This window comes from Lepidochelys kempii, chromosome 10, assembly GCF_965140285.1.
Source record: "Lepidochelys kempii isolate rLepKem1 chromosome 10, rLepKem1.hap1, whole genome shotgun sequence".
Classification (NCBI taxonomy): domain Eukaryota; kingdom Metazoa; phylum Chordata; order Testudines; family Cheloniidae; genus Lepidochelys; species Lepidochelys kempii.
The window spans coordinates 35407023-35423490 of record NC_136389.1 but is presented as its reverse complement, the minus strand read 5'-3'; the positions used below and the strand labels follow the sequence as shown (position 1 = coordinate 35423490).

Here is a 16468-nt window from a genome sequence, read left to right as displayed (position 1 = left end):
GAATCACTGTTGCTACCAGATAAAAGGAAGCATTTATACACCTTCAGAGGAATAATACAAATATTCTAGGAAACCATGTATCTACAGTATAAATCCACAGTGTAAAAACAACAACATATTTCAGGGGGTGGTGGGAGTAAACTGAACAATAAACTAAACAAAAATCCTTCGTTAAACTGGAATTCAGATTATAAATATATGGAATATACTTCAGGTGGGAAATTGTACAATGTAGTTTTGTTTTTTTGGCTTTTTTAAATCCACAAGATTTCCTGAAAACCAGGAAATTGAAAAGTGGAAACTGTACAACACTGCCTCACTGGGGCATCACTTGGGTTCACCGCCTATTGGGCCCAAACCTTGGAGCCTTCAGTGCTCCTGCTTCATGCCATCAGCTCCCTGCAGCGAGTCCACCTGAGGTAGACACCTGTGGGAGACTTCCACACCCAAAGGGAACAATACACACCAACTTCCTTGATCTGGAGTGACTCTCAGCCAGTACTGTAAAAGCAGGAGGGTTTATTAGATGTCTGGAACACAGCGTAGAAAGTCCTTAGTTACCATAAAGAACAGAATGTTTAAAAACAGTAACCATGAAACCAATTAAAATTCTATCAGTTACATGTTTAAATGTTTACATGGGGAACTACAGGTGCGGGGGAGGGAAGGGAGTGCTGCCAGCCCTGCGGCACGCCCAGAGATCCCCGCTGCTGCCAGCCCCATGGCATGCCCGGGGGTCTCAGCTGCCACATGGTATCCCAGCACACACGGGGATCCCCGCTGCTGCAGGGAAGCACCCCAGGTGCATGGGCCCAGCAGCCCGGCAGGATCCCGGGAGGAGTTTAACCATTAACAGAAACCAATAAGTATCAAGCTTGTTGGTTAACCGGTTAACTGATTGAACTCTTATATCCCCAGTTATAACATAGTCCATTTGGGTTAGTCCCTAGCCCTCTGACCCCTCCTTAAGCCCAGTCCAGAATCTTCTCTCCTGCCTCCAGCAGCCCACACTTAACAACCCCACCTGGACACTCCCCAGCCCTTTGCTCCCCAGTTGATCATACCCAGTTGGCTTCCTAAGGAGGGTGGGCTATCCATGGTCATTTGTTGCTAGGTGCCAAATGTCCGGACAATTGAAGTGGCCATTGTCTTCTAGGAGTCTCCATGGGCATAGGGCCTGGGCAGCTAACTTTTTTATCAGAAAGTATCCAAGTGTCACAGCTGGTTGACAGCTAGCTGTCAATGGCTATGTCTAGACTTGGATTTTCAGACCCTAACAAGTGCAGCTCCATCAGGTAATTCCAGCAGAAGCTGGGGTGTAGATAAGGCTCAGACAACTTTATGGACATGTCACAATTTGTTCAGAGCAAGGTTAGAGGACATGGTAGTGAAGAAAACCCAGAGCCCTCCTAAGTTTTATCTATGCTATACCTTCCTCTTGTCTCACCATTGGTCAAAAAGCATAAAATAGACAAGGCCTTATGTGCATGTCTACACGACACACACACACAACCAATGGCAGCAAGTCTCAGATTTCAGGTCAACTGACTCTGACTTGCGCTATGGGCTAAAAATAGAAAGGATAGATGCTGCTGCTCGGGCTGGAGCCAGGCTGTGAAACATGGCAAGAAGGGTGGGTCTCAGAGCCCACCTCCAGCCAGAGTGCTGTGCCCTGTAAGCTGTGAGCATGTGCGTGCTCACAGAGATCCTAAACCCTGCACACACGGCGAAACATCGTGCATACAAAAATTTGCACAGAAGCACAACAATTTGCACAGAAGAATTTTTTTGTGCACACGGCCTGTCAAAAATTAGAGGGAACATTGAGCCAGAGTGGGAGCATTTTTTTTATTAGTTTTAGCCCCCGTAGCATTAGCCTGAGCCAGCTGACCTGGGCTCTGGGATTTGTGGCTCAAGGTGGTTTTTTGGTAGTGTAGACATACGTATACCGGCATTTCACCCAAGGACACCTTGAGTATTGTCCACCTTAGTTTACTAAGTAGATTGTAGATAGCCTAGCTTCACAGGTAAAGAAGATGTAAGATGATGGATAACAAAATGGCCACTGCTGTTGTAAAAAGCGGTTGTAAAATGAGGGCGTTTGGACGGGTCTGGGTGTATTTAAAGTGCAGTACTTTGCACTGTTCTAGCTCCTTCCATGGCAAGAGAGCAACATGTTTAAAAACATCAATTTATCCTCGCCAGAGGAGTGGTGTTTCTCCTTCATAGATCAGGAAAATTCAAAGTACAGAATAAAGAATACAACGACACTGCAATAAAAGACACGTGGCATGACTTTGGCTGGCCCAGGTCAGTGGGCTTGGGCTGTGGGGTTATAATAAAGTTGCACTGAAGATGTCTGGGGCCTGGGCTAGAGTTGGGCTCTGAGACCGCACAATGGGGCAGGGTCTCAGAGACACTCTCCAACCCAAGCCCAAAATGTCTACATTGCTATTTTTAGCCCCACAACCTCAGCGCCACTAGCCTGAGTCAGCTGACGTAGGCTCCGATGGTGCTGTGGATTTTTAATTGCAGTTTAGACATACCCTAAGTGGGTTTCCTAAAGTCTATGGTAGAGACAGGATTAGACCCAGATCTGACTTCTAGTTCTGTGCCTTAAAGTAAGGAAAAGATTTCCAAAAAAATAGATACATTCAAAAAGGATCAAAGTTGAATCTGAAAGCCAAAAGATAATTCAGGATAACACCTCTTTGAAAAAGGGGGTCTTACAACACCAACTCCTTCATGTAGCTATATACTCCAATTTTAAAGTGTTAAAACAAACCCACCCTGCTGCCAACACCAACAGTATTTAGATGACAGGTAAGCCTGCAGTTAGAAGAGACTACATCTCAGAGAAAATGTCTGCCCTGGCAGAATTCCTAGATACAGATCTGAACAGCTTCTGTGATCAGATTTCATTATTTTTAAAGCAAATTCCTCTACATGATGTAGACATTGCTTGTAACATCAGCCTTCATGTATAGAACATTTCTCACAGTGCGGGTGATAACTACGGCAGGTCTTTCAAATCTTCACCTCGCTGGCAGGAAATGACTTACTGGAATCATTCAAAAAGTGCAGAGCTAAGCACTGATCAGGAAGAGAGAGAGAGAGACTGTCAAATTCTCTCTCTCTCTTTCAAATAAGACTCCCACCTCCCATGATACCAACACTCCCTGATACTTCATGCACAAGAATGACTAGTAATATCTTGTGAATTTACTCCTACGAGAAACAGCCTAAAATACATTTATCTTATTGAACAAAGCAGACTAGAGCTACATATGCTTTAAATTCATAGTGCGAGTGTGGCATGATTTCCACCGGGTGTGGAGAGGTTAGCCCTAGCTCCAGTTACGCAGAGTTGGCCGGGGGGTCTCTGAAACCTCTAGCTCACTGGCATTGCGCCAGGGGATATTCTGACCATTGTCCAGCCTGGTTTATAAAACAATCTACATAGCCCAACAGTTGTGTAGATCTCCAAGTGGCTTGTGCTCCTCTCTCCCAGGGCAGAGACCACCAATCACACGGGTGTAGCTGGATCAGCGGATGAACAGAATGCACGATATTTGGAGGAGGAAGAAAATGATACTATTTAGAAAACTAGCCTGAAATCACTAAAGGCTGAGGCCAGGGCCCTCTAAGACATGACTCCAGGAATTATCTGCACCCTCCTGACACTCCATTCCCACTAGGCAGCATAGCCCAGAGAGGACAGAAAATGTACAGAATTTTAGTTGTAAGTTTCTCCTGGCTGGGACTACCTTTATATACCCACTTGTACAGCACCCAGCATGACAAGGCATCAGATCCTAATGGGGGCCTTTGGCTGCTACTGCAATTTAAATAATACAAATCTTATTTTAAGAAGTGGAAGAGATGCAGGAATTATGCAGCACTGCCCCAGCCTTTTCCCCTTCACCATTCCCCTCTGTTCGGTCAATACCTCTTTGGCTTTATTTATTAAAATTAAGTTGAATAGCAATGAGGTTTCCAACTTTTCACTGTTTGTGTACCATGGATGTAGGCATTTTAAATGCACATCTACACTCGCAGGTTGTCACTGAGAAGCGGGAGCTTTGGGCAGCTGGGCAGTGGCAGATGAGGCTTTGGGCACCTAGGAGGGGCATTTTTTGTTTCATGGATGCAGTACAAACTTTGGATTCTGATAAGGGGACACATATCAGTTTGTCTCTCTATTTTGGGAAAGGGCCAAGGATGACAAATTTGAAGGGGGAGGGACCAAGGGCTTGAATTCCTCGATCCCAACTAGAATCACTAAGTGCTACTGCACCTTTCCCCCCACATTCCCAGCCATGAAAGGAGAACACTAGCTTGATGTTTCTGCTAAGGTGTGCAGAAATGAAATAGTTAAAATCACATTTTAAAGTGGTGGATCTTAGGCTTCAGATTCAACAGTAGAATTCCCACCTCTGAGTGATTGCCACAGGCTGGATACAGGCTCAGGCAGGCAGTCCTACATCACCATTACAGTGTTCCCATTTGGAAGGTTTTCTGTGCAACCTTAAAGGATGTAGATTTCTCTCCCCACCCCTTCATCCCACAAAAGCTTAGATTCTGGAGAACAAGTTTGGCATAACCATACAATTACACATCCACTCAGATGGCTGGATAACCACAAACATACACCGGGTCCTGCTGCCTAGAGGGCTTGGTGAAAGCAATCATTATCAACCACATTGTTGCATTGCAAATTTCTTTTGCTAACCTGAACTTTGTGGCCTTGTCTGCACTGAACAATTTTACTGTGCTAAGAAACATTTATTTCATTTCATCCGACTGAAATGCAGCTGGCTTTCACAAACAGAAGTGCTTTGATAGAGAGCCCAAGGGCTAAAGAAATATTACCAACAGACCTTGGTTTTTCAGGGCTCAATAATAACTGAGACTGCATTGTTCCAATGCCAGTGTAAACACAACTCCATCACTAGAGCTCCTAGGCGCTAGTGTAATACAAATAACCACAGGGCCAGTAGTTGGAAGGGACAACATCTATTTGTAAAAATTTCACATCATGCATCAATTAGCACGTCTTACTTTCATTGATCAATAGTTTGAACAAACTAAAGAGCTCACAGACTTTTTGCTGTTCTAATTTTGAACCATTTAAAATCATCTATTCGGTTTCATCATCTCTGAAAAACATTGCATTGATTGGCCGGCCGAGGGCAATGCTGCCAATGCAGTTCTCAGCACCTCTAGTATGATGCACATTTGAACTTTCTGGTTAGCATTTTTTCCTTTGGCAATTTAACACAGGTCACACTCTGTCTTATCTCAGGTTGACAGAAAGTTTAGCTGCTCCCCCTGGCTGCCCTACTTGGTAGCTACCAAAAGGGCTCTAGGCTGGGGTCGGCAACCTTTCAGAAGTGGTGTGCCAAGTCTTCATTTATTCACTCTAATTTAAGGTTTCACGTGCCAGTAATGCATTTTAACGTTTTTAGAAGGTCTCTTTCTATAAATCTTTAATATATAACTAAACTATTGTTGTATGTAAACTAAATAAGGTTGTTAAAATGTTTAAGAAGCTTCATTTAAAATTAAAATTAAAATGCAGAGCCCCCCGGACCAGTGGCAGCGTGAGTGCCACTGAAAATCAGCTCCCGTGCTGCCTTTGGCATGTGAGCTGAAAATCAGCTCCCTGCTCTAGATCTTACTATATTCCTTCCAAATCAAAATATCCCTGAGATTATAAATGCTAATATACTCACTGTCTCCCCATCTCACCTGAGTATTGCAAGGATACAGTCAGCCTTGCCGGGCGTGCTCATTCTCTCCCCTACTCACTCTCTTCTCTCTACCCCCTGGGTCAGATCCCTAGTGTCCCTGATTTTGCAGTCATTTCAGGTGACTCCGCCTCCCTGTTCCACAACCCGGCCAAGCCAGGCAAGCCTTCCATCAGGAGGCAGGGAAGAGAGAGATTCTCCAAATGCCCTTTAGCGCAAAGCAGGGCACAACAGGCTCAACAAACTCACCTCTTCCACAGAGCCGTTTATGTTTCTGTGCACTTCAAGGCTCTTACTTTTGAGGGCGGCTTCACCTTCCTTACTGCAGGGAGGAGACAACTGTCATTCCCACCATTCTACTAAGAAGTTAATGGAGAGGAGGTAGAAGGTCACGTTTGGAAGAACTAGAAACAGAACCCTGGTGTCTAACATGACAGGCTCAAGCCTCATCCACAGTGCATTTCAGAATGAACGTACCGAATCTATGCAGTGGGTTATCCTTTCTAATTCCTAGACAACACTTCGCTCCTGAAATAGAACCGAAGAATCCTGACAACCAATGTCCTTCTCTAATCACTAGACAACCCTCCCCACTCCAACGCAGGAATTGTCAACCCCCATATTCTACTCCAGTCTAGCAATAGTTATGTAACCAACTGGCAAAATATTTTGTGTTTCACTTTGGAGGCCAGTTCACACAAAGATCACTATTCTTTTAAACTCAAGTAGTAGAGCTCTGTGCTGCGGATCTGAAGCTCCTGAGTTCAAACCCTGCTGATGATGTGTGTGGAGAAGCCGCACACCCACACAACACAGAATTTGTTTTTCCAGTTTTCTATTTACTCAGTTGGGTTATTTAATTCATGAATGAAAAAAAACATTCTTAAAATAGGCTTTTCAAACATAATTTGTCAATTATGGTGTATGATGTGCAAGAAAACTCATATTTCACATTTCAGTTTTGTCTGTGACACACTGGCAGGTTTGAAAGTTCAGAGGTATGCTTGAACCTCCAGTCACGAGGAGCAGATGAAGCAGTTTTGCTACGCTCTTCTCTGCGTCTTTGCCAGACAGCAATCTGGCAGGATTTGTGTGGGTTGCTACAGTTACAGAAATATCAAATCTCCTCTAGATAAGAAATGAAAACTTTACATTTCCCCCTATCTTCTACCCTTCTTTCCTCCTCCTCCCTTCCACCCATCCACTATCCTAACCCAAGCCTCTCTCCACATTGTTATGACTATTGCAACACAAATTGGTCAAGTTGTAACAGGGCGTTTGGCCTTCTAAAGGTGACCTGCAAAATGCAAACAGTCGGGCTGAGGCCCTTTTGGGTGCTTTTTTATGTTGCTCTGGAAAGATCCAACAGGTCCTTCCCCCTCTACAACGAAAATAGATTTAAAAAAGAGACAAACTTTTTAACATTACAGATCAGGGGTGGGCAAATTATGCCCCGGGAGCCGCATCCTGCCCTTCAGACATTTTAATCCGGCCCTCGAGCTCCCGCCGGGGAGCAGGGTCCAAGGCTTGCCCCGCTCCAGTGCCTGGCTAGGAAGTGGGGTCAGGGTTGGCCCTGCTCCATGTGGCTCCTGAAAGCAACGGTATGTCCCCCCTCTGGCTCCTACGGGACAGTCAGGGGGCTCTGCACACTGTCCCCGCCCCAAGCAGCTCCCATTGGCCGGGAACCACGCCCCGTGGGAGCTGCAGGGGTAGTTCCTGCAGACGGGGCAATGCGCAGAGCCACCTGGACATGCCTCTGCATAGGTGCTGGAGTGGGGACATGCCGCTGCTTCCGGGAGCTGCTTGAGGTAAGCGCTGCCTGGAGCCTGAACCCCTGTCCCTCTCCCAGGCCCCAACCCCTGCCCCAGCCCTGATCCCTCTCCCGCCCTCCAAACCCCTTAGTCCCAGCCCGGAGCCCCCTCAGGCACTCCAACCCCTCATCCCTAGCCCCACTCCAGAGCCCTCATCCACTCCCCACACCCCAACCCCCAATTTCATGAGCATTCATGGTCCTCCATACAATTTCCATACCCAGATGTGGCCCTCAGGCCAAAAAGTATGCCCACCCCTGTTACAGATTCAGGTCTTCCCTACCATATGTAAGGGGACTATTGTCCCCTTACTAACATTCAGTGGGGGTGTTTTGGTTGGCTAGCTCCCAGTACTAAAAGAAAGCGGAAGGTTCAACGGGAAATCAGGACCCTGAGACTGACAGTCCCCAGGAACAATGGGGAGAGGCCAATGCTCCAGGTCAGCCTGACTGACAGAGCGGGCAGGCTACTCAGGGAGTCAGGAGGGTCCCATCCTCCGTGTGAGCTGGAATTGCCTGGGTCAGACAGAGTGGGGCAGAGTTAACGAGAAAGCAGGGGCCCAAGCTGAGCTGGGGAGCAGAGCCGTGCCAGCTAGAGAGACCAGAAAAGCAGCCCAGGAAGCAGGTCAGACCTGGGAGCAGAGTAACAGAAGCAGCCCACAGAGCAGACCTGTCCTGGGGGGAGAGCAGCAGCAACCAGAGCCAGGGGGGCCAGAGAAACAGCCCAGGGAGCTGGAGGCAGAGCAGCAGCAGTGCTGACGCAGAGTGGAGCTGGAGCAGTTCGGAGCCAGCGAGGGGGACCCTGGGCAGTGGGCCCAGTGCAGGGAGATGCCCCAGCCAAGAGGCCTTACAGGCTAGACTTGGAGGGGGATTGTAACCCCGATGGGGCGGGGGCAACACTGGGAAGAAGGGTCCTACCATCTAGAGCCTGAGAGCATGTGGCCACCACCAGAGCAAGTGTCCAACCTGCAGCATCCCAGCCGCACAGCCAGGGCCTGAGCAGGAGGCCTGGGACTTGTGAGGAACAGACTGAACTTCCCCGACTTTCCAAAGATGCTGGTTGTGATGCTCCAGTGCCACAGAGCAGGGTGATGGGTTTTCCTTTAAACTTTCCCATTTTATCCTTTTTTTTTTTTTTAACACAATTTATTAAACAGCAATTAATTTTATTTGCTTTGACCTGTATGTAATGATCAATGGGTCAGGGAAGCATGCAGTGCAGAGAGAGCACCCTGAAGTGGGGACACCATAGCCTAGGGATGGGCAAACTTTTTGGCCTGAGGGCCACATCTGGGTATGGAAATTGTATGGCGCGCCATGAATGCTCACAGTTCCCGGCCAATGGAAGCTGTCAGGGCGGCGCTTGGGGCAGGGGCAGTGTGCGAAGCCCCCTGGCTGCCCGCATGCATAGGAGCCAGAGTGGGGAATATGCCACTGCTTCTGGGAGCCATGCAGAGCAGGGCAAGCCCCGAACCCCGCTCCCCAGCAGGAGCTTGAAGACCAGATTAAAGCATCTGAAGGGTCGGATGCAGCCCCCAGGCCATAGGTTGCCCACCCCTGCCCTAAGTGACCGTGACAAGGTTGGGGATCAAGCCCCCCGGGAATCCTCGGCCCAGCCTTGTTGGGGTTACAAGGACTCTGCCACATAGGAGAGGAGGCCTTTGGATAAAGGCAGTGGGAGCGAGGACTCTGATCCTTTTGCTAGCCCACTTCATCGGGGTATTGTATAAGCCAGGAAAGGTCCCCACAATAGCGGGACCGTTCCCCCGCTTACGCATAGAAGAGGAAGAACTATGAGAATTATGATATCACAAGTAAGAAGAGTATAGAACAACCACCTTATTAACAAAAAGGGAAGAAGTTTTTATTCAGACTATTTATAACTTTTGTTTACACCTATTTAATTCAAACATTTGGGAAGAAAGATTTTTTTTTTAAGGACTCAGACAAAGGGGAAGAAGTACTAAGGGCAGGGAGAGTGTGATGCTTATTAAATCCTCCAATAAAATTAGGGAAGTATAAAATAAGCAAGAGATTAGGGTATATTTTAAAGAGTTTTCCTGACTCCTTTGTGCATCATAGAGGACGAAAAGCGGGACATTTTATTCCTTTGCAGGTCACCTGTAAGAAATTTCTTCTGAAACCAGACCTCTGACAACTGAGAACAAGGGAAACTAGATGTTACCCATCTCCCTTTGCCCAGCTTAAGGACATCACTGCTTTTGAAATGTGCTCACCTTCATCTAATCCACAGCCTAGAACCTCGTGTGCTGATTTACATGTTTGGGAACCTAAAGAGAGCCACTATCTTAAATGACAATTCTAACTGCATTGCCTTGCCCAGTAAACAAAAAAAAACTGCTGCGAAGTTGTTTGATTGCTGCACACACATACACTGGAAATTCCAACAGGAGCATGAAACAAGGTACTTTCCTCTGGAACACCAGAGTCGGTAAGTCTAAGGGAAACGTCTGGACTTTTGAAAGTGTGTGTCCTTTTTCCTTTTCTTCCCTCTTATCACCCGGATCAGCCTGAAAGAGGCTTTTGATTATGTCTGTGTGTTTTATACTGCCTTAGAAATTCTCTAGGGCAGCTCCTCCATACAACCACAGGATGTAAATCCTTAGTTCCTCGCTCAGACTAGCAGAACAGCACAGTGCTTACAGGGTACATCAAAGAAAGCTCACAACACATTTGTTTGTGCCAGCACGCCTCGCTTGCTTTTTCCCTAGCTTCCCCTCTAAACAGTCCAAGCTTTCCCTGGTATAGCACTGCAGGATGCGCAGAATAAAATGCCAAATACCAGGGACCTGTCGATCAGCTATATTAAAAGAGAAAAGGAAAAAAAAACAAACGAGATACTCATGTATTTTTACACTTGCAAGACTGAGCAATATCTTTCTATCATGCTCCCATTTGCAGAGGCTCTGTGATCTATATTTTCCTTATAGCTTGGAAATTATTTCAGGTCGTCCATCAGACAACGGTGGTGATTTTTACCAAATACATTCAAAAACACATTGGGCTCATTATCAGCTAAAAGCTACCCCAAATACAACCCCCCCCAGAAATGGATTCTAGTTTTAAAAAACAAGCTGCAGGTTTGCCATTCATTTTCCTTCTATTTATGTTTTTATTCTGACAAGTAACTGACAGTAATTCCAGCAGGGTATGCTAAACTTCTTGGTATGGACTTGTTCCCACAACAACAGGTTAATTGCAACACTCTCACACAGCCACTAGGAAGTGCTCTTGCTCTATTTCCCTTCCCTTTAAAGACAGACTCTCATCCCCACAATGGCTCGCAGCAGCTATGTAGAATAAGCTAAGATCGTTAACAGTATGAGTGTAACGGAGCCATCAGTCAAATCCAGGGAGTGAATATTTAAAGCCTCTAGCTGTCTAGTAGCAGAGAAAAGGTTAGAAGCAGCTGCAGCTCCCATTTAGCTTAGACCAGTCAGCAGAGGTAAGAAGCATTTGTGATGCTGAACAAACTGGAAGAGGAATTTGAGAAAATGCATTTCCTCCCCTATCCCTCCAAGTATAAATTGTGGTTTCTCAGTCAAAAGGCTGCAGTCACCTTGCTAAATACAGCAATGGTATTTGTGAGGTTTATTCAAACACCCAAGAGAGCAAGCAAAATGGTGAAGCGTGTACTTGTATCTTCTCCTGTACACAGTATAAGGCAAGACAATGAGGGTATTTTGCACATAAAGAGCCAGACTCCAAATACATAACTTTACTCTTAAGGAAAGCCTCCCAATGGAAGAACTTAAGGGTCACACATTAATCAAGCCCCTGGTATTGTTCCCTTTCTACAGACAGGGAAACAGAAGTGATTCCTCCAAGGTTGGAGAGCAAGTATCCGTGGTTTTGGTGAAAAGTGGGAACCAGCCAACAAGCTGTTTCAGTAAATGCCCCGGAAGTGGGAGAAGCAGAGGATTAAAAATAGGAATAGTTTATTCTGATTTTACTTTATACCAACCAGGGTCTTCAAAGTGACACGTGAGAGCCATATAAAACTTACTGTCTTGAAAGCACAAGGCAGCCACTGGTTGCTTTTTAATGACAAAGGACAGAACAAAGCTGATCAGTGTCAGGTGTATTACCAGGGAACTCAAGAGAGCAGCACCTAGCCCTCTACTGAAGAAAATACAAGACCAAGAAATGCATTCTGGGCTGTATATTTATTTGTGATCAAGCAATAGCAGGCATATTTCTATGTAAACACAGAGCAGCTCTGAGACCCTGGCCTATCCAGTGGAGTCTCAATATTGCAAACCCTGGAGTCTTCCATTTTAGACTGTTAAAGGCTGGGGCAGTCTGGTAGGTAAGTGAACAAGCATGGGCACCATATACAGGGAGTGCCATCAGGCAGGGCTTTGAAAGAAATACTGAATTATATTGGGAAACATTAAAAAACAGATTTGGAAAAACAAACAAACAACCCGGTGAGCTGGGCCTTCGTGGAAGCAGGAGAGTGTTTGCTCAGAGGGTAAATATGGTGGCCCTCCTGCTGCTGCTGTCTGGAAGGCACCCAGTGCACCTGCCGACCGGGGAAGAACAAAAAGCCCACAATAAAAGCTGACAGGCATGTCCTGGTAACAGCAGCCTCATTTACAGACAAGGAGAACAAACAGCAAGAGACAAATAGAATGGCCTAATCCTTCCCACGAGGGAGGGCCAAGGGGGAAGGGCATCATTTGCTTTTTGAAATGGAACATTCCATGTCAACAACAAAAATAAAATGTGGGGGGGGAGAGGGAAAATCACACTGCCCTTTGCTCTGCCTTTAGCTTACAGCACAGCAATGAATGACATCCGAAATATTCTGTGTCGTCCTTCTGTTTAGGAACAGCCTCCAAGAGATTGGAGCAGACAGGCTCATGATGGGCGTATTTATAGTAAGTACTTCCTGGAACTGGGTTCATGCTCTCTGTTGCCACAATCCCCAGTGGCAAAAGGAACGCAACCACAGCAACGCACCTTTGCCATGCTTCTAACATTCTTTTGCCACAAGGGGCATCACTCCCACAAAGAACACAACACACACTGGGAGCTTGTGGCCAGAGATGGAAAAACCTTATGAGCGTTCAATGCTATCTTCAACTCTGAGCACCAAAGCAACATGCAGTGATGCAGAAATACTGATTCTAATACAAGGGTAAGCCGAAGGGATGCTATCAGACTTTTCATGTAAGTGCCATTTTCTATCAAGAATAGTGCTTGTGTTTAACATGTCACACAGGGCCCAGCTTTCAGAGATTCTGAGCACCACCCCCACTGAAGTTAACAGCAGCTTGAGGGCTCAGCACCTCCACAAGTCAGACTGCCTATGTATTTCAAGTCCCAGACTACATACACCCCCAGTTTTCATGCCCTTATTTAGCTTATTAATACTTGCCTCAAACGTGACGAAGTCATCGAACTCATCAGGACAGACAGAAGGTTCCTCCTCATGGGTATACCCCATCTCACACAACTGGCTGTCAGAATCTGAAAGCACAGAAAACAAAAAGGTCAGCTGTTACTAGCGGGGAGGAAAGATCAGAAGAGGATATTAACCCCAAAATGAAGAGCGTGTCCCTGTGAGAGCCGGTAGTTTCAGGGCAGACTTGAGAGAGGACTTAATTTTCAACAGAGGGGGATTTTTATGAGGGGGGATTTTTAATCATCATTATTAAAGATCCCAGTTTGAGAGCAGCCAAAGTCACAGGATTAATCCAAAAAGAAAAGGAGTACTTGTGGCACCTTAGAGACTAACCAATTTATTTGAGCATGAGCTTTCATGAACTACAGCTCACTTCATCGGATGCAAGTTAATACAGTTAAAAAAGTGCTTCCCAACATTAGATTCTTGGTGTCCCTCTGCACCTTGAAGCTGATTGGCATCTGGGTTCCTCTCCCCCCCACCCCCAAACACACCCTAGCACAATTGCTGCCATCTCTCCTTTTCTGCGTGTTATTTCTTTGCTCTTTATTCTTCTCTGTTATTGTTGGTCACTAGCTTTTTTTGCTGTTCTCCCCAGCAATGCCACCTCTTCCCACTTCCCCATTCTCCTACTCAGCAGGAGACTACGTGCTGCTGGGGGCAGGGGAATCCATCACTTCTACACAAGACTGAACTGACTGCCATGGGACTGGTGAAGAGAGCAGGCTGCTGCTGAGCCTGCAGCTTCATCACAAGCCACCGAGACAGAAGGGCAGGGACAGGGGGTAGCTTTCAAGGGGCTTTACTTGAACCACTTTACCCAAAACATGAGCATCTTGACATTAGAGTAGATCTGGGATCATAGAATTTTTCTCAGCCCCAACGCTCCCTTCTGAACAAGTCCTCCCCACCCCTCTGAGCCAAACCTAGAACTCTTCCCACAGGTTGAGAAACACTGGGTTAAAGTAAGATACCCAATCCTGTCAGCTCAAATTAAACGGTGGGAGCAAGATCACATCTCTTGAACGTACACATATCAAAGCTGTTTAACTCAGATGATGTTAACCAGGGCAAGGAATCATTATGGACAATAATGTTTTAGAGAAGCTCTCCAATCATGTTGTATTTTGGGAGCCGGAGGGGCTCTCCCCTCACAACTGAGGGAGGCGGATGGTCAAAGCAGAAAGCACAGCCTATGTTCATGTGTCCTTTAAGCTATTTTCCAGAAAACTTACTCCACAGCCAATTCAGATCTCTTCTAGGCTTCAGTCCAAACTAAGATTTCTCTAGAAGTCATACAAAGCTCAACAATACAGCCACCAGGACGGAACATGTGTAAACACCTTTGTAGAGTACATTCCTTAGTCATAGCAACAAGCCTTTAAAAAAAAAAAAGAAGTGTGTGCACAAGTTCAACATCTATCCAGAAAATGTTATAAATAGCTTTTGCTATTAATAGATTTGACTTGTTATTAAGAGTAGAAGGCAGCATGGTCTATTAATTATTAGTAGTAGTACAGAGCTGGACTCCCAGTCCAATGTTCTGTCACTTATCTGTTGTGTAAGCATGGTCAAATTACTCTTCCCCAGCCCCTTCTCCATTTCCCTTCCCATCCGTTGACTCCTCTATTTAGAGTGAAAACTCTTCAGGACAGGGACTGTCCCAATCTCTATTGGGGCTTCTAGGCACTACTGTAACACAAATCACCACCTAAACAAGTTGCTTTCTGTCAGTTCTATGGCTGCAAATTGTTCTGCAATTTGAAAAGCCTGGGGAATAGTGTTTTTACCCTAAGGGTGAAGAAAAGCATCCTAGCGCAAGCCACCACCAAGCGATGTTTACACGAATATTTCACTGCTATCATCAATAGATCCTTTGAGAGCAGCAAAACCAAGGAGTGTGTCAGCATTAACTGTGATGCACAGAAACTTGACAAGCAGCAGGAACTCAGTTGCCCGGGGTGGGAAGAATGGGCTGAAATGTGCATACCTGCTTTAGCTAGCTTGCTGTACTCATTACAAAGGCACTGTACATTTACTTAAAAAAAACCCCACTTTGAAAGAGGGGATTATTTTAAAAAAGGAGCAAACACCTCTTAAAAATAGGCCTGATTATTCCATGACTTCAGATCTCCTTCTAGGGCTACCATATTTCAGGTTCCCAAAAAGAGAACACTGCCGGAGCGGTGTGGGGAAGAGCTGGAGAGGGGTGTGTAGTGGAAGGGGTATTGGGGGGTGGGAGCTGGAGGGGATACCTACAACGGGGGTGCTCACTGGAGGTGGGGGCAGTGTCACTTCCTGTCATGGTGACAGGGTGGCTGGCACAAGCCCAGGACGCAGTGACAGTCATCAGTTAGCACCTCCCGGCAGGACCTCCTCCCCAGGGCTGGGGCCTGGGTAGGCAGGATCCAGCAGCTGTGGCTGCAGGGGGATGGACCAATCAGCTGCGGAGGTGGGGAGAGACTAATCAGGAAGCAGACCAATCTGGGCTCTTTCTGAGCTGCAAAGACTGTTCTATAAAAATCCCGGACATTTCCTGGTATTTGAAAAATCCACCCGGATGGAGGATTTAAAAAAGAGGCTCTGCCCAGGAAAACCCAGACATATAGTAACCCTGCCTTTACTCCTATCTCCTCCCACCCCCTTTTTTACTCTCCCTAACTCACTCAAAGCCAAGAGTTGCAGTAATCTTCCCTAAAACCCATCAATGCTGCCCTTTCAGTGGGCCAGTAAAAATGGAACATTATATAAACACGCACACACACCGAATCCAGGCTCTAGGAGCAACTACTGTACAGCTAACCTCTGGCTTGATGGATATCCTCAGCCTATGTTTACGGACTGTAAAGCTATCTAATTTAGAGGAAGCCTGCAAAACATGGCATTCTGACAAAGCAGTCCTCTCTTAACCTGGATGTGTGGCTTTTAGCGGCAACACCATAAATCACAGCGAGGAACAAGCCTGAACATGTTCTTTAGCAAGTAGTGTCTGATTATGCGCTCTCCCATACAAGCCTGGCAGGGTCATTCCTTCAACTGATGAAAGGTGCTCCTGTGAGCGATTTACGTCTGTAATATCTCTTGGAGCAGCACAGGCCAAGTTCTCTTTTGCCAGTGGTTTTAGTCTTTTGATTCTGCTTTGTAATCAAAGAGAGATTGTCACATACTCAGCCAGAGCTAGTCAGTACGCGAATAATGAGACAGCTAGCCAGCATTCCTCCTCCTAGGCAAATAAAGTGGTCATGTAAAAAGGCACTTTAAGACTGTTTTCTTTACCTCATTTTTAGCCCCAATGTTATTTAAAAATTCGAAGTCTTTTCCTACCAGAAATAGTTTCTCTTTCTGATTTTAGTTACTTGGCTCTATATGCAGCTTTGCTTTAAACGAGGCTGGACAAAGCACTTGAGAATCTCCAGTAGCAAGGAACAATCCTGAACTGGATTGGAAAGATAACCCAACAGAGCTTTTCCATCTCAA

The 16468-nt window shown here is 46.1% G+C and overlaps 1 protein-coding gene across 5 annotated transcripts in view; it reads right to left on the bottom strand.

The window, feature by feature from the left end:
* RAB11FIP3 (RAB11 family interacting protein 3) overlaps positions 1–16468 on the bottom strand; it is a 170547-nt gene that overhangs the window by 62440 nt on the left and 91639 nt on the right. For all 5 annotated transcript variants that reach the window (XM_073362848.2, XM_073362853.2, XM_073362851.2 and 2 more), the window contains exon 3: positions 12965–13056. In XM_073362848.2, coding sequence (XP_073218949.1) covers positions 12965–13056 — 92 coding nt within the window. The remainder of the gene's footprint in view (positions 1–12964; positions 13057–16468) is intronic.